Below are 18,022 nucleotides of genomic sequence, written 5' to 3'. Positions count from 1 at the left end.
CCCCCACACACACACACACACACACGCATCTCCTCCGCCATTTAAACTGTTTGGTATAATGTAAGTTGATGTATGATGTAATATTGTTTCATTAATTACAACATACAATACTGTGAGTGTTCAAATACTTTAAAAAGCATGTGGCATATTCACAGGTACTAGCCTCGTCTGTCAATATACCTATACGATTATATTATAGGTGTATTGACAGACGAGGCTAGTACCTGTGGTATTCCATCTACCAGTGGAGCTTTCGTGGAAACGGTAAGATTTCCACGGTATAACGTCATCAGTTGATGCTAATACTGGCAGCGTCAAAATACATACAGTGCATATCACTTGATATGGTGAGGTGTTGTAGACAGGTTTCATTTCAACAAGTACAACAGGTTCAGCTAGTCATTATGTATAAATGAAAACTGTATTAAGTGTATCTTATGACTGGTGACTTATATAATATTAATAAAACGAAAAAATATCGACAACATGTCATAAGCGCTTTATTATTATCAAGGAGATCATTCGGACTCGATTTCGTGAACGATAAATGCGGGTTCATTTTTAAAACCTTATCTGTTGATATATTTTGCCTCATGAAATTGAAGTTGACATATCGATTCTCATTTAGTGAGGTTATATGTATTTTCTTCATCAGCTGATGGGCCAGTGAGTCTGATGTACAAGAAGACAATGGACTGTGTCGGACTCAGTAGCGGCGCTATGGTTGGCCTGGGCGCAGCTGCGGTGACTGCAGCAGCCACGTACTACCTGGCAACCAGGGCAGAACCAATGGTCACCTCTATCAACCTCCAGAACCAGTCTGTCATACTAGAGGTAGATATGTGTGTCGTGCCTAAAATAATGTATGGTATTTATGCTTCTGAACATTGTCACCATGAAGGAATGTTAATTACAGGTACTGAGATACCGGAAAATAAGTTAAATAACGTTGAATAGACGGTAAATGTTGACGTTGGGACGTCATAAACACGATATTTCACAGTTTTTCTTCACGAGGATTTTCGAACAGTTTGTTTTGTCAAACAGTGTAGGTACGGTATCAATTTGAGAACACTGACGTTATATTTAGAGAGTATGAGATACCCTATACATGTATCTGGTCGAGGTAGTAAGTTTAAAAAAGAACTGTCCCAGGCAGCTGAGGAACCATTATACCTTTCTGATAGTGACATGTTGTTTTGTTGTTTCTTTTTAGGATGGCTCAAGATGTTCTCACTTTATGAAGGACGGGAAGCTATTGGAAGTGTTATACGATGATGTTAGAACTACATACGACTGTTTCCAAAGAGGACTTCGCGTGTCGAGTAAGTTAAAATGTGCCATATGTAAGACTTTTATTAGAACAATCACATTTTTACCCGATGTAAAATGTTCGTGCCTGCAGTAGAAGAATGGCAAAGTTGACACAGATTTGTTATTTCATTGTTAGTCGGGAGATGTTGTGTTGTGGAGCGTTATATTTCACCCTAGTTATCGCTGAGAAATTACTACATATAAAGTTATCCAGTGGTAAAATTCAAATATCTTGGATTCATTTATTTCAAAGTTGGCAGTAGTCATCTCGGTAAATCTCATACTAGTGTTATACGTCAGGATGGTGAATATGATTGAATAAATATGATGTCTGATTATCATATATGATGTCTGGTTATCATATATGATGTCTGATTATCATATATGATGTCTGATTATTACATATTATGTCTGATTACTATATATGATTTCTGATTATTATATATGATTTCTGATTATTATATATGATGTCTGATTATTATATATGATTTCTGATTATTATATATGATTTCTGATTATTATATATTATGTCTGATTACTATATATGATTTCTGATTATAAGATATTATGTCTGATTACTATATATGATTTCTGATTATTATATACGATTTCTGATTATTATATATGATGTCTGATTATTATACAGTCGAACCTCGTTATCTCGAACTCGTATAACTCGAAGACCCCGTTTAACTCGAAGTATTTCATCGGTCCCGGCCAAAACTCTTCTTAATCTTAGTAATAAAAACTCTGATAATTCGAACTCTGAAAACTCGAAAAACTCGGATATCCCGAAATGATTCATAGGTCCCAACAACGTAAATCCTACATAAAAATATCTCCTACCTCGAAGTTTCTTAAGATTCAAAAGTCTATCATGTATTCTTTAATTATTTGATACATATTAGACGCAGTGCTACGGTAAACATCGTTCTAAATGAGCAGCCTACGCTCGGTCATAATTACTTCTATTTAACTCATGGCATTAAAATGTGCTTGACTGTAAATACACTTTGTTCAAATAAAGAAACAAATTTCATTAATGTTGATTAACAACAATTAGTACTCACTGCGAGCCCATAAACAATTTGAATGGCACTTTATATACACCAAAGCTGCCGACACATTCTAACCGGAAAATGGGTCAAAGTGTGCGGTCATGCGTAAATAAGCTCCACAGTAAAAATCACAACCTAGGACTGGTTCGCCGGTTTATATTTTTACAGGAGCTTGTATGGCACTGATTACTAATTGAGAGATTATAGGAACAATACGATAACTATTGTTGAGTACGTCGTGTTGAGGAAATGTCAAGTGTCAGTGGAGTCTATCAATGTGAATATGTTTCTTGATTAACTCATACCCATTTGTGGAATGTCGAAATCAACTGAGCAATCCAACGTGTACGCTCCAGTACAGTGATTTGTGTAAAGACTTGCGCACTTTCATTTCCGCATTGAGATTTCTATCAGCATAGCACGAGGTCGGAGACAGCATGTGTGTTTATTGTAATATTAATTAATTAATAAGATTATGAATATGTTGTTATTTTTTTATTTTATATAGTTATCTTTTTGTCATTTATCCGACTGTTTAAATATGTTGATTGTCAGAGAAATCAACGACATATATAGCCTCATATTGTGAGCAAGCTTTATGCCAAACATAGGAACTCGCTTAACTCGAATACTCGGATAACTCGAAGTTTCCCAACGATCCCGTCGACTTCGAGATAACGAGGTTCGACTGTATATGGTTTCTGATTATTATATATGATGTCTAATTATTATATACATGTGTGTGTGATGTCTGATTATTATATATGATGTCAGACTTAAGATTACTTTGATATGCAATTCAAATTATGTATTAAATAATTATTGATAAAAATCCAGATTTAATCAGTACAAATGCAGTTACACCTGATCATGTTAGCTCATATTTGTAATTAGCTACATGTAAGAGTCACGGTGACTAAAAGCACAAACTTTGAACACCCTTTCAGTGTCTTTCTCAGTTAATGAATGTTGTGGTGTGTCGAATCATTACAACTAACTAATAACTAGTAAAACTGGTGCGTTTTCTCAAAACTTGTGTCATAGAAATGTAAATAGGGATCGTCTGGTGCATGACTTTTTGTGTCTAGAACATGGTTGGATTCAGTCTAGGAACATTACTGTCTGTTAGATAGCTGTTTACTTTATGGGTGTGAGTAACAAAAAATACCAAGTCTACATCATTGTCATGTTAATTTTGTGATGAACAGACAATGGGCCGTGTTTGGGAGCAAGGACTGGTCCTAGGAAGGAGTACGAGTGGCTTTCATATCAACAGGTATACTTCACACCGCCGATGTTTTCATTTTCTTCTCGGTAATTCTGATTTCTTTGAACTTGGCATAGTCAGAAGAATATTTCAATTTCACCAGGGTTTAATGGATTAAAAACACTGACATTCATCCCATGTGGTCCCCATATAGTTAATCTATCGAGTCCTCTTCTGTGGTCGTCCTGTGGTTCCTCTGAATCGTCCGTCAACAACGGCTCCGTCGACCCCTCCAATCACACAAATAGCACTTCTGATATTCAAAATTCCAGGTTCTCTATGAAAATAAGAACAAATACACAGGTAATTTAATGTATTCTTATGGTTAGACTGCCATTGAAATTATTACACAGTAAGTGGAAAAGTGTTTGTGTATGAAATCCTCAGGGGTTTAGCTGATTAAGCTATAATAAAAACATTTAATTTTAGGATGATGAATGAAAAAAAGTATTTTTTTGTCTGAATGAAATATTCTTCAAATGAGCATTGTTACATTATAAAGTGCCGATTTACGTACAGGTGTATGACCGAGCTTGTGCCTTTGGGTCGGGGCTGCTGGAAATAGGACTACCGGCAAGCAATGATGTATTCGTGGGTTTTTACAGCCTAAACAGGATAGAGGTTTGTGGCATACGTCATATTTTTGTATATTGGAATATTTTTGTGTACATCATGTAGAAAGCTGATAAAGATCTATGAAAAAACATTTATCAAGCTTTTTGTCTTAGTAATATTTTTCAACTTAGCCCAAAGTCATAGAGCTATATCTCAGTTACTGAAATCGAACATGTATCAAAGATATTCAACTTAAAATCATAGAGCTAGTAGCTTAATTGCTAAAATCGAACACTCAAAGTCGTTGTTTTATCCAAAATGTGCTTATTTTTTATTTTTGTAAACAAGAACCTCAAACTTGCCGATAAAACGGTCTTGGTTCCCGAATTTTAATTTGCCGATAATGTGTGATTTACAGTACGTGGTGGCCGAGCAAGCGAGCATCATGTTCTCAATGGTCTCCGTGCCCCTCTATGATACCCTAGGTACCACAGCTTGCAGCTTTATCATCAATCAGAGTAAGTGATGGCATTCTTTGATAAAATTCGTTTAGAAACATATTTCATTCCATCTTCCCAATGTCAGCATAATAAGGTTACAACAAAATGAATGGCTTTAAATTTGAGTAAAAGTGACGTCATAATACACTGGTTAAATAACATTAAAGGATGTAGTAGTGACGTACTGGGTAGTGTGTGACTCCAATGTTATATATGTGACTTCAATGTTGTTTGTGACGTACTGGGTAGTGTGTGACTCCAAAGTTGTTAATGTGACTTCAATGTTGTTTGTGACGTACTGGGTAGTGTGTGACTTCAATGTTGTTAATGTGACTTCAATGTTGTTTGTGACGTACTGGGTAGTGTGTGACTCCAAAGTTGTACATGTGACTTCAATGTTGTTTGTGACGTACTGGGTAGTGTGTGACTCCAATGTTGTTAATGTGACTTCAATGTTGAATGTGACGGACTGGGTAATGTGCTACTCCAATGTTGTTAATGTGACTTCAATGTTGAATGTGACGTACTGGGTAGTGTGTGACTCCAATGTTGTTAATGTGACTTCATTGTTGAATGTGACGTACTGGGTAGTGTGCGACTCCAATGTTGTTAATGTGACTTCAATGTTGAATGTGACGTACTGGGTAGTGTGCGACTCCAATGTTGTTTATGTGACTTCAATGTTGAATGTGACGTACTGGGTAGTATTCGACTCCAGTGTTATACATGTGACTTCAATGTTGTATGTGACGTACTTGGTACCGTAGTGTGTGACTCCAATGTTGTTTATGTGGCCTCAATGTTGTATGTGACGTACTGGGTAGTGTGTGACTCCAAAGTTGTACATGTGACTTCAATGTTGTATGTGACGTACTGGGTAGTGTGCGACTCCAATGTTATACATGTGACTACCATGTTGTATGTGACGTACTGGGTAGTGTTTGACTTCAATTTAGTATATATGACTACCATGTTTTATGTGACGTACTGGGTAGTGTGTGACTTCATTTTAGTACATATGACTACCATGCTGTATGTGATGTATTGGGTAGTGTGTGACATCAATTTAGTATATATGACTCCAATGTTGTATATTTATGTCTACCATGTTGTATGTGACGTACTGGGTAGTGTGCGACTCCAATATAGTATATATGACTACCATGTTACATCTACAGTTGGTATTACCCATGTGGTATGTGACAAGGCGGAGAAGGCGAAAACCCTTCTGGCCAGTGTAGATACGACTCCAAGTCTCAAGTGTATCATTCTGATAGAGGAGCCGACAGCTGAGCTGGTGCAACAGGCCGCTGAAGCCAAGATTGAGATCAAAGAGTTCAGTGCTATAGAGGTAACCTTTGCTATGTTGATGCTAATACAGATGATATAACAAACGGATAGCATTATTACTTACCAGAAGTCCCTCTGTCCTGAATTGATGTTTTGAGAAATAGGCCGTATTACTTTATAGTTACTCAAATTGATTATGATAATTGCTTGAAATATTACATGAGAGATTTTAATCCATATCGATCGAAAAGTTATATGTATTATTTTCTTCTTACTAAAATAATTCTCGTGAATAGTTCACCATAATAAAACTTAACAAAACATCTTACTGCCTTGTGTTTTAACAAAAGATCTTGCTGTCTTATGCATACTAAACGCTGTTATATCTATATCGACAGTCACTTGGACAGAAGAATCTAAAGGACCCTAAGGTAAGCAGTTTAATTATCGATGATTCTTTGATCATGTCACATTTGCTGCAATACTAAACGCATATTTTCATTGTTAACCTTTAAATAGATTGTTCCATTATTTCCTCTTCTGGACATTGCTGCCTACCATAATAAACACCACTCCCTGTACAAGAATTATCCCTGCTATTGACCCTGTGCCATTTTCTCTTCCAATCATCCCTAATTGTGTATTTTGTCTTCGATTGTCATCGTCCCTAAGCAAAAATTGCATTCCCAATTTCGAACAATCTTAACTTCAAATTCAAAACATTTTGTTTTTAACCACTTTTTGATTTGATGGTGATTTTACTGCATGCCACTGAATGTTGTATAAGTTTGTGGATTTTTTGTGTCATTTTTTTGAGAGATACATATTTTTGAATCACTGAAAAGTAATTGGAAAAGTTCATGGACAAGTTTATAGCTCGAACTAATTCTGTTATCCACGTTTGGTGTTGTACTCTGTGTTGTTACAGCCCCCTACTCCCGCAGACCTGGCAACTATTTGCTACACAAGTGGAACTACAGGTAATACCCGAGGCGCATAGATATATATTGCATAAGGATATTTTCTTCATTGAACTCTATTAAGTTGACGTGAAGGCGAATTTGAATATCACCTGCATTATAGGAAAGTTTCATGAAGAGCATCATCGCTTCACGTGAATTTTTTCCTGTAATTCCTGTGGTAATTCTATCCTCTTTTTCAACAATCAAATTTCCTTCTGTAACATGTTTAGAAAATTCAAATGTCGGAACAGCGAATTGCACGTTCACAACGATGCAATAAACCGGATGAAAACTTACTTCAGAACGAGCCAAGTGCGTATGTACTGTCCGAGTTATTCCATTGAAAATAATGGTAATAAAAATGAAAAACAAAACCACATTCATGTTTCCAGTTTTATATGTAAACATGTTGACGTATGCTATGGTATTTGTCAGGCTTTACTTTCCGTTCTAATAGTCCGTGTCCCATTCATATTTTATCGATCGCGGTTGGCTTTATTTTATTTGGTTTGACGTCCTTTTGACAGCTAAGGTACTCCCTTCGTGTGTGTAATGTAGGAATGCACGTATTCTTAAGGCGTTATGTTGGTGTATTTGCTCTGATGCTGATGGATATTGCGAATGCTTTATTTTCTGAACGTTATTCGGTCTTGTGGCATTTATATTATGACAGTCCTACCAGTATGATGATTTTCAACTGAAGTTTTTATTCGGCCTTTTTATTTCAATTGATCATATACTTACATTGTGTCATAGTCATAATTATGTGTTCTTGAATGTATAGTTATGTTTAATGTTGCAATTCAACAAGATTCTGCATTTGACAGGTGACCCAAAAGGTGTAATGCTTTCTCACCAAAACCTCATCAGTAACATGTCAGCTGTTGGCTGTGTAGCACTGGTACGTATTAGCAGTGTCCCAACTATTTCTGTCAGCTAGTGTGATAACACTTCACATATATACATATAACACATAGCTATAACAAATGTATGAGGACTATAGAGGAACATGTGAATATTATATAAAAATGGGGAGTAGACAAAGCAAGTATTAGTGTGTTTTTTCACATGAATTCTAGTTTTAATTATCATTATAATGAACCGATTTTCTTTAAGATCATTATAATGCATACATTATAATTAACGATGTACGGTCTTCATTACTTTCAAATTTGGTCCTGATATATTTTGCTTTAAAAGATACTGAATTACATACCCGAGTACAAAAATGGAAGAATTGAGTATTCAAAAATGAATGCAGCTGCATTTTACAGGGAGAGTTTTATCAATATTCTTAAAGATTGTAATCATTTCTAAAAAAAAAACCCATAGAAATAACATTGTTCTCTCAGATGCAAAACATGTTTATCTAAAAGTGATATCAAACTTCAAGTGAGCGACATTAGCTGTTTTTTTTTAATGAAATGTCTGTCTCGTCAAATATTTGGTATTTTAACAATTTGATGAAGACACTTATGAACTGAAAAATAAAGTCGAGATAATCTAAACATTTTGTGAAACGCAAAACAGAAAAAGGAGTAACTGAGAAACACAATACATACTTGTAGTTAAGAGCGGTAGATAACCATATCTGTGATGGCATCTGTTTTCAACTTGAACACATGTTTTCAGAAAACGGCAACAATCTAAACTTTTAAGTGATCTTTGAACCATATTAATTTACGAGAAAGTAGTTTAAATTGAAAAGGTAAGATGTCATGAAGACATTAACCGAGGTTTTAATTGATATTACGGGTCAATTACGTTGACTGAAACGAGTATGCACCAGGCAAGGATATCTTTAGAGCTAAGGGCATCTCAGACAGTAAAGTGATTGTTTTGGATGACATAAGCTTTATATTTTGTCACGTGTCACCTAAAAGGGAGATAGTACGAGACTTAGTCTGCACGAGAAATGTTAAATAAATGAACAAAAATAAATGATTAATCAAACTGGTAAGCGAAGTAGAGCCAATGTTCAAACGCCTTCTTATAAGTATGACACTCTCTGTTTCAGAAAGGTGTCACTGTGACCCCACAGGATGTACATTTATCTTACCTGCCGATGGCACACGTGTTTGAAAGGGGCATGCAGGTAATCAGACAAGTGTTCATTTAGATCGTAAAATTTCTTGATAAATATTTCACATAGAAGTCGGTCAGATACCGAAATTATAATATACTAACGAAAGTTTACGTAGTTGATAAAGAAGTGACAAGAAGCCAATGTTCAGTATGGGCCGTTTTATTTCTTGGAAAGTGTGTGATTAATATAGCTTCGAGCAAACAAACATAACAAAACATCCGGACCTACTTATGATTAAACAAGCTGCTTGCACAAAATTAACATTGTACCACGCGGTCGACGACACAGTGAGTTTAATTTCACACATCTTTTCTTTTTGAATGTAAGAAATACGTCGCAACAATGATTTTATCACAATATATAAGCCTAATGATAAATAGTTTTGAACAAAAATGAATTTAAGGGGATATAACGTGCGGGGATTTTGACCATGCACAAAATAGGATATCAGTAGGTTTGGACATGAAATATATGACGCATTTATGACGATGATTTATATATGGTTTGGAAGATGCTATTGATTCATAATAAATGCACGGAATTGTATTTGTATTTACCTTCTCGCCTCGACTGAGAAGACAATTTTGTTTACAAATTCAACCACTTTCGCGCATGCCCAGGTACTTTGAAGTGCTCCAACAACTGCCGCTAAAACGGATAACTATGACAGAATCTAAAGGAGTATCTAACTACGTTATCATGAAGGATTTTGTGACAAGGTTCTTAAGCGTTGATGGAAGCGTTGTCGGTAAAACAGTTTCGCATTGGTCAACATAGTGCATCTATCTATAAAAAATATACACCGAATAATACACATCGTGAACTTGTCATATAAATCAAACATTCAGTTATCATATATCATGATAATTTACATGCTACGCGTAAAAAAATGTACAATTTTTTTCTCCCAAAAGATTATAGCATTTATGCACGGCGCCCAAGTTGGCTTCTCCAGGGGTGATATCAAGTTGCTTACTGAGGACCTTCAAGCTCTTAAGCCCACAATATTCATCACCGTGCCAAGGCTTCTCAACCGCATTTACGACAAGGTGAGAACTAATAAAGATACTGGTATTTTTATTGCTACGTCACGCATTCAAATAGAGGTAGTTTGAATTTGTGTAATATACGGTGACTACTACTTATTTAAAATTGATAATGGTAATTATGTCTCCCCACGTTACTAATAGGGAGCGTTGATTTTGTGTTGTCCTTTTGTAAAGCATTGGTTTTCTGACAAGAAAATTTGTTATTGAGAGACTTCGATGCATTTTTTTTTTGTTAATAATATCCATATTTAGTGTTCAGGTTACTTTTAAAGAGATTTTTTTTGTGTTTTCTGTGGATGAGTAGGTCGAAATATAATTGGTAATAGTTCCGTTGTTATTCAGATGTCATTCACACTTTTGACCCTTTACTTTACAGGTTACTTATCAGGAGGGAATGCTTGGGGTTGCTTGAGTATGTTAAACTAGGTGTAACAAAAAGTAGAGTTGCGGGCAATAACAATATCTAATTTGCCCCTTGCCTATTCGCAATCACTTATTTGTTCTAAAACGTGATTTGCAAATGAAGAGACAACTGTTTAATGCTGTTTCGATCTGTTGCAGGTACTATCAGGCGCACAGGGAAGCAAAATAAAAACAACGTTGCTTAATTTGGCATTAAATGCCAAAACCAGAGAAGTTCAAAGGTATGAGACTTTTGTAGGTAGATATTTTTTTATAAGTTTGCAGCGCTAAATAGCAAATGTCCAGAATGCAATAACAGTTATTGTTTAAAGATTCTTGGTAAGGAGAGGTATTTTGCAAGGTAAGGTATAAAACATTTGTACGGGAGATTGAAGTCAGATCTCGTCACAAAGTTGCTGCATCATGCAATGACTTAGTCGACATCATGTACTCAAATAATGCCCAGACTGGATACTCTGGAAGGATAAAGAGGTTCCCCAATGAGAACTGGTTTGGTTATCATGATTATTTAACTCGGGTTAGTTAACTTTCAAATTATATAAAGACACAAGGCTGATCGGAAAATAACTAACGAGAATTAGATAAATATTACAACGTAACAATCACGAGATTGGTACCTTTTTTCTCCTAGTATAAGGTTTAGATATCATATCTCGAAAACCACATGTCCTCTTCGGAATACATCATTCTTTTTTTCTGATCGGGGAACAATTGTCACGATCTATGACGTAACAATGGAAGATGACGTCGCAAATCATTGTTATTTGACGTCACACGCCCAGGGTTTTACCCATAAGTGTACCAACTTTAAACAGGTTTATCCAATGAGTTGAGAGTGAGGAAACCTATCATGGTGTGGGATAAAAACGTTTCCTGCTCCGCAAGTGGAAGCTGTCATACTGTGTCTTGTATAAAGACAGAAATCATATCCTCAATCATTGCAGACACCAATATCTCATAGTTGGAAGAAAGTTGTGTAATGGTATGGAGATGTGTGGCTGACTTGCACTATATACATTAAGTATATATGGCGTATTGATTCAACCCGGAGTTGTTCTTGTTTCCAAACTATTGTACATTGAAACATCTGGGATAGACGATTACGACTTAACAACTGACTTTCGGCTGCTGAGCTGAAAAGCCCCGTTAATTTCCTATATATTTCAAAATTATTCAAGAGTTAAGTCCTTATTTGATACTACAATTGATGAGACACACTTTAGTCAAATTGTGTGACATTTTCCCATAAAGACATCCCAAGAGATGAACCTTTAAAATTTGGTAAAAGATACAGCATGCCAAAAAGGAATTACACTGCACCTTATAGCTATGTCGTCCTTCTAGGACTCATTGGTGATGCTAGGGTCCGAAGTTGGAAATCCAAATTTGTATAAAGTACTGTTCAAACAGCAGGGTTGGCTGCGTAAAACCCCTAAGTTATATGAATTAAAAAAAATTGAAGCGTACTGGTTCATTTCAAATTAATAATAACAATTAAAGTGCTACTGTGTTAGAGAGGATACTAGTATATATATATTAGGTGTAATGAGGAGGGGAGGTTTACATTTTTATGCTGTGTAAATGTAACATGGAAGAATATTTTTTTCATATTATAGCGCAACAATTTAATCTTGCATGTAACAAGCATTTTAGTTGGCTTAAAAAAATATGTCATCAACCCATAACGTAAAAGATGACGTCGCCGTTTGTAACGTCGCTTTTTATTGGCTGATACAGCTGCGTAACAATTTCTAAGAGAAAAGAGTCCATCAATAAAAGTGCATTTTCACAGGGATTGTGTTAGTAGATTAAATTATAAGGATTAACTTGAATATATTTTATATGTTATGGAGCTATAACACAAAAAAATAGAGTGTACTCTAAGTTAATCCTTCATGAAATTTACATGTAATCGTTATATATATATAGTCTGTCATTTGTGCTGCATAAACCCAACTTCGTGACAAAATCTTCAATTAGTTGAAGGTGGTCACTATATGGTAGAACTGTTAGAACTAGAACCCATATCAGTATATCATATGTGTATTTTCAGACATTGCACCAGGGTGGGGAGGAGACGGGGGGGTGTCAGTCATATTGTGACCAGAGACTTATAAAGCCAGTAGTATATACGTCTATGTTGTGACACAGACACGAATTCGAACTGACAAAGTAGCTAGGCTACGCATACTTACTTTAACCCACACATGCGCATACATAAGGTGACAGTACCCAAATCGGATCACCAAACCATAATTTTGTTAAATCATTGAAAAATCTAAGGAGGAATTATATTCATTCATGGTTGTGTCAAAAATAGAATATCGATGGGTGTTCTCACAAACGGGGCTCACTCGAGATATTTATAGAATGCTCTGAAGTCACCAATCAGCGTCTCCTGTTTTTGTCGGGACCCAAATCGGATGAAGGCTTGAATTATGTAGTATCTTACGCTTCAAATGAATATTTTTTGTTAGCATATTAACCTTTTATAATGACCTTTAGAAATTGTATGACAAAAAATATTTCTACAGTGTGAATTTATTCCTTAAGACCAAAACAGAATGCATAGTCGTCGCACGCGCCATTTTTTAAAAACGTAATCAAAACACTGACATTTGAGTTTGCAAACGTTTTCTTGTGCTATTTGAACTTGTCATCTGTAGACAAAAACTGGTGCATGGCTATCTATTCTAAGATTACATCATTGTTATAACTGATTTGTTGACACATTTATTAATTTGTAAGTATTTTTGCAAAAAGTGATCCGATTTGGGTACCGATCCGATTTGGGTACTGCAACCTTACATCATGTATCTCAGGCGGCTCATCAGAAACATTGTCGTTGATGAACATGCACAGGCCTAGTTTTCGTGAAGCCGACGGTTTCTTGTTGAAAGAGTGACAAACACATTCAAATTGGTAGACCTTTGAGTCAAACACGAAACTTGTCTGTGATGAGGTCCAAACTGGTAAAATTCACTCCAAACTCTTGTTGATCATATCCTCTCGCGTTCCCCGTTAAGTTTTCTGTTCCGGTCTTTTTCAACCCGTAAGTCTCTAGAATCGAAGAGTATTTTAATAAGTATATTAAACGTGTATTTATTTGATATATAAGTAGAGTTTACAGAGACTGAAATTTTCATTTATTTGGTACGCAACTATATGTATTGCTTTAGAGGCGTGGTTAGGAGGGACAGTATCTGGGATCAGCTAGTCTTCAAAAAAGTGCAACAAACTGTAGGAGGCCGAGTGAAGATAATCATCACTGGATCTGCTCCACTAGGAAGCAAGGTTCTTGACTTTATTAGGGCATCATTTGGATGTTTGGTAAGTGTTTTCTTGTATTTTGCAAAGCTAATTTTTTAATCTGTCCAACGATATTTTGAGGGGCCTTATCCCGTTTAAAACTGAAGCAGTATCACACTTTGATCTATCGATGCGAGTCAAAACAGAAAAATTCGTAATAAATATTAAAAGTTGTATATTAAACTTGTTTTCAGTGGAAAACAATACTTGTCGAAACCTACATGTCATGCATCCTTTACAATGTATGAAACATTAGTGTTAAATCTGTGTTTAAGGTGTTAGAGGGATATGGGCAGACGGAGGCAGCAGCTGGAATTACATTTAACGTACCAGGAGAGATTGAATCAGGTGAGTTTGTCTTCGTATTGAAGTTATTTGGATAATTACATCCTCTTTCATGGAAAAAACAAATTGGGAATAATTAAAAAGTTTATAGTCTAAGAACAACTTTTGTATTCCAGGCCATGTTGGATGTCCATTGCCCTGTAACTTTGTCAAAGTTGTGGATGTTCCGGAGATGGACTATTACGCCTCGGATGGAAAAGGAGAAGTAAGTTTAAAGTACAATGAAAATATGAACTGCAAATTGTATGCATGAATTGCCATCAACTAAATTCTAAATAGAAAAATACTTGAATAAATGCTATCGGTGTAATGTACCATTTCTTCACTTTTTAGCAATAATCATTATGTATTTCTACGTATTCATTTCTAGATTTGTGCGAAAGGAGACAATGTGTTTGTTGGTTACTACAAAAACCCAGAGAAAACGTCGGAAACAAAAGACAAGGACGGGTGGCTCCACACAGGAGACATAGGAGAATGGCTACCTGTGAGTCAAAGCTGTGATCAAACAAACGCCGCCCTAGATATATATATATAGTAAATAATAAATAAACAAATTCTTGCGAAGTAAAATAAAGAATAAAATAATAAATATGCAAGATCTACCGCTAGGCCTTTCTGCCTTTTTCAGACGGACTTTATGTATCAAATATAAATGAAGATGATTTTTTGATGAAACAATATTGAAAAATGGCAAAGTAATTTAGATTTAGAATGCGTTCAAACTAGCCGAGCCTTAAATAAGTCTATGTTAAATTAAGGTATTTTCCTAATTGTTCTATTGTTTCCTCTACAGAACGGAGCTTTACGAATCATCGACAGAAAGAAAAACATATTCAAACTTGCACAGGTACGATTTAGATACCAACCTTTGACTTTTCGGATCTGTAATATTATTTAATGTTAAATCAATGATATAGACAATTGCATTGCCGAACCACAAGTGAACTTCAAAGAAGCGGCCATTAGTTTGGAAAATTTTGTTGTTGTTACTTAAATGCGTTATATTTGCCGTGCTTGATAATATTTGAACATTACATATAAAACGCGTTATATATTTTAGGGGGAATATGTGGCAGCAGAGAAGATTGAAAATGTATATATGAGAAGCGAATATGTCGCACAGGCCTTTGTTGAAGGAGATAGTTTGAAAGTGAGTATCAATAAATTTCTTGTCAAGTTTCCTTCGTATACTATAGTGGTATCTTAGTTATTCATTGTATTTTGTGTTTTTTAATTGTTATTCATTTCACGTACAATGTTAAAATATTTACACATGCAGAAACTTCTGAAATACATCATATAGTAAAATATACCAAACAAATACAGTTACCGGTGATTCATATATGACAGATTTTCAAAATATTATGAATTTGTATCTACTTTTAACCCCAACATATTAATCATAACCCTTTTTCGCATCTCGCCATTCTAAACAAATGAATTTTGGAATTTGAAATAAGAGGTGTGAAGAGATAATGTGAACATTAAGAGAGTATGTGATTTTTAAAATATTTCAATGACAAATGAATTTGTTATGTTACGCGAATTGAATCTCACTAATAACATAATGGTATATTTAGTCCAGTCATTGTTTAGTGTTGCAGGCATTGAAAGCAATAATACAGAATCAATAGTAGGTTACGGGCCAATTATTCCCAGTAATGTTGCAAAAAAGTATTACTGTAATGAATATCATGACCGGAAATGCAATGATCCCTGCTTTAAGTTAAGAATATTTTTGTTAAACAGGAAATATACACAAAAAAAGATAAATTTCTAACAATGATTCTTTGGTATAATAAACAAAACAAATGCTGAAAAATATAACTCTTCTTCGTAGTAGAGCGCTATCATAAAATGAAAGTAAAGGCTTGTTTATCAATTCCTGCTACAGTATGAATGCAACACTATCAACTCCGCAACTGCAAAACCACTGTTGATTTCTCGTTTTTGTAAATAAAAAAACCAACAACATTGAACTCTATGTTTTAACTATTTCATAATTTATTCTATTCGGCGATATTTGTTTTTCAATTCCAAGATTAATCGTATAAAAATCTTCAAACTTAATATTTCATATATAATTTCACTGACTTTCCCCTACTTGCAGCAATATCACCATTTGCTTTATTGGTTTTCTGTTTTCAAACGTTTTAGTAATTTTGAGGATTTTAGAAGAAATGTCATCAGCAGGATCATAAAGTAAAAATACAAAAATTGGGTTGTTCGAATAGTTTTATAAAATATATTTACTATTTAGAAAGAATCGCATTATATTCTTTAACAATGGGCTATTTTTATGTTTAGATGATTTTACGTTGACTTTTGTTTAATATTCATCCACTGGACACAACAGAAAAAAATACGAACTGGCATATGTATAATATATTTATAGCCATACCTGATGGGTGTTATGGTACCAGATATAGAAGTTGTTCCACGCTGGGCGGAAAAAGAGGGCCTACCTACAAGCATGGATGAACTTTGCACTTGTCAGGTTTGTACATTTACAGAAAATAGAGTAAGTAAATTTCGATAATAAGTGGCGAGTGTCGGTTGTCATATTAAATGCTTATATATTGACAATTTTTTAAATTAAAGCATCATATCGCCAAATTAATAGTGAAAACGAAATAAGCCAAATTAAAATAGGATGCATGTACACAAGGTACATGAATGTATATTCAAAGTACAGAAAACCATTTTTGTTACAGAAACTGAAAGATTTGATACAACAGGATATCATCAATGTCGGTAAAGCCATGGGCCTGAAAACTTTTGAGCAGGTACGTTGTTTTTATTATTTTAATTTTAAATGATTTCGGCATTGTATCACATATTATTTACTAAATAAACAAACATGTCGAAGCGAAAATTTCGACCTTTATACTTTCTGTTTATATAAAACATATAATACCAAGTACAACAAGTACAATCCACATGTCCTTTTTAGATTCAGCAACCTATAGACACCGATGCACATGTATGTTCGAGTTTTAAGCTGTTCCGTCGAAATAGTTTAAGTATTAGCAAACATTTTACCTTGAACCTTACTTGATTTTCCCCTACAGGTAAAAGACATCCATCTTCATCCGGAACCATTTTCAATGGACAACAACTTACTCACGCCAACTTTCAAAAACAAAAGACCAAACTTACGAAAATTTTTCAAGTCTCGTATCACAGAACTTTATGAAAAACACGAAGCAACATCATGAACATGACGATACATACATCTGTTTACTGATTGCGCTTGAAATATCTATTTTTTTTAAGAAATAATTGATAATGGATTTACTACATGATTACCATTGTATTTCCTCATGTACTATCACATAATGTGACGTCAAAGTTAAGACATAACGTTATGACTTTGTGGCATAGCTTTGAAGACAACACTATTAAGAAAAATATCAACATTGTGTAGAGAAGACTCGAGGATAGTGGGAGGAAGCATGTTGATCGAGAAGATTCGAATGCTTTCTTCTTATTTTATAAGGTTCTTAAGGAGTTAGTTTCCATTTCAAAAAATAATACGAAAGTTACCCCGATGTTTTTTTTTGTAGCACTTTCAGATTCGTTTTATAGATATTCTTGTTAAAGGAGTTTTACATGCACATTTTCATGCATTTGAGTATGTTTGTAAAATGAGTCTTAAATAGACGAAGTGGTCATATGGGCGAAGAAACAGGTTTACTTGGTTTGGCTTTCTGCATCGATACATTAATTTTTTAAATAGGTGTTTCCATACACATCTGATTTCTAGTAAAAACTTTTATGGTTATTGAAGAATGATTTTATCACCGTTTCTTTGTTATCAGTGTATGCTTTTTTTTGCTAGGATGTGTATGAAGGAAGGAA

At 34.8% G+C, this 18,022-nt stretch overlaps 1 protein-coding gene across 1 annotated transcript in view; it reads left to right on the top strand.

Moving 5' to 3' along the window:
* The window catches only part of LOC110453778 (long-chain-fatty-acid--CoA ligase 1-like), an 18,132-nt gene extending 567 nt beyond the window's left edge, over positions 1 to 17,565 (top strand). The window contains exons 2-22 of the mRNA XM_021502919.1: positions 656 to 834; positions 1,217 to 1,325; positions 3,581 to 3,648; positions 4,159 to 4,260; positions 4,613 to 4,712; positions 5,873 to 6,045; positions 6,383 to 6,415; positions 6,913 to 6,964; positions 7,774 to 7,847; positions 8,964 to 9,041; positions 9,947 to 10,081; positions 10,643 to 10,725; positions 13,684 to 13,834; positions 14,089 to 14,161; positions 14,275 to 14,363; positions 14,529 to 14,645; positions 14,955 to 15,008; positions 15,222 to 15,311; positions 16,557 to 16,658; positions 16,876 to 16,947; positions 17,233 to 17,565. Coding sequence (XP_021358594.1) covers positions 676 to 834; positions 1,217 to 1,325; positions 3,581 to 3,648; positions 4,159 to 4,260; positions 4,613 to 4,712; positions 5,873 to 6,045; positions 6,383 to 6,415; positions 6,913 to 6,964; positions 7,774 to 7,847; positions 8,964 to 9,041; positions 9,947 to 10,081; positions 10,643 to 10,725; positions 13,684 to 13,834; positions 14,089 to 14,161; positions 14,275 to 14,363; positions 14,529 to 14,645; positions 14,955 to 15,008; positions 15,222 to 15,311; positions 16,557 to 16,658; positions 16,876 to 16,947; positions 17,233 to 17,379 — 2,061 coding nt within the window. The 5' untranslated portion in view covers positions 656 to 675 and the 3' untranslated portion in view covers positions 17,380 to 17,565. The remainder of the gene's footprint in view (positions 1 to 655; positions 835 to 1,216; positions 1,326 to 3,580; positions 3,649 to 4,158; positions 4,261 to 4,612; positions 4,713 to 5,872; positions 6,046 to 6,382; positions 6,416 to 6,912; positions 6,965 to 7,773; positions 7,848 to 8,963; positions 9,042 to 9,946; positions 10,082 to 10,642; positions 10,726 to 13,683; positions 13,835 to 14,088; positions 14,162 to 14,274; positions 14,364 to 14,528; positions 14,646 to 14,954; positions 15,009 to 15,221; positions 15,312 to 16,556; positions 16,659 to 16,875; positions 16,948 to 17,232) is intronic.
* Positions 17,566 to 18,022: the final 457 nt, after the last annotated feature.

This window comes from Mizuhopecten yessoensis, unplaced genomic scaffold (assembly GCF_002113885.1).
Source record: "Mizuhopecten yessoensis strain PY_sf001 unplaced genomic scaffold, ASM211388v2 scaffold897, whole genome shotgun sequence".
Classification (NCBI taxonomy): domain Eukaryota; kingdom Metazoa; phylum Mollusca; class Bivalvia; order Pectinida; family Pectinidae; genus Mizuhopecten; species Mizuhopecten yessoensis.
The sequence above is the reverse complement of the archived record's forward strand: the minus strand, read 5'-3'. Positions and strand labels throughout refer to the sequence as shown.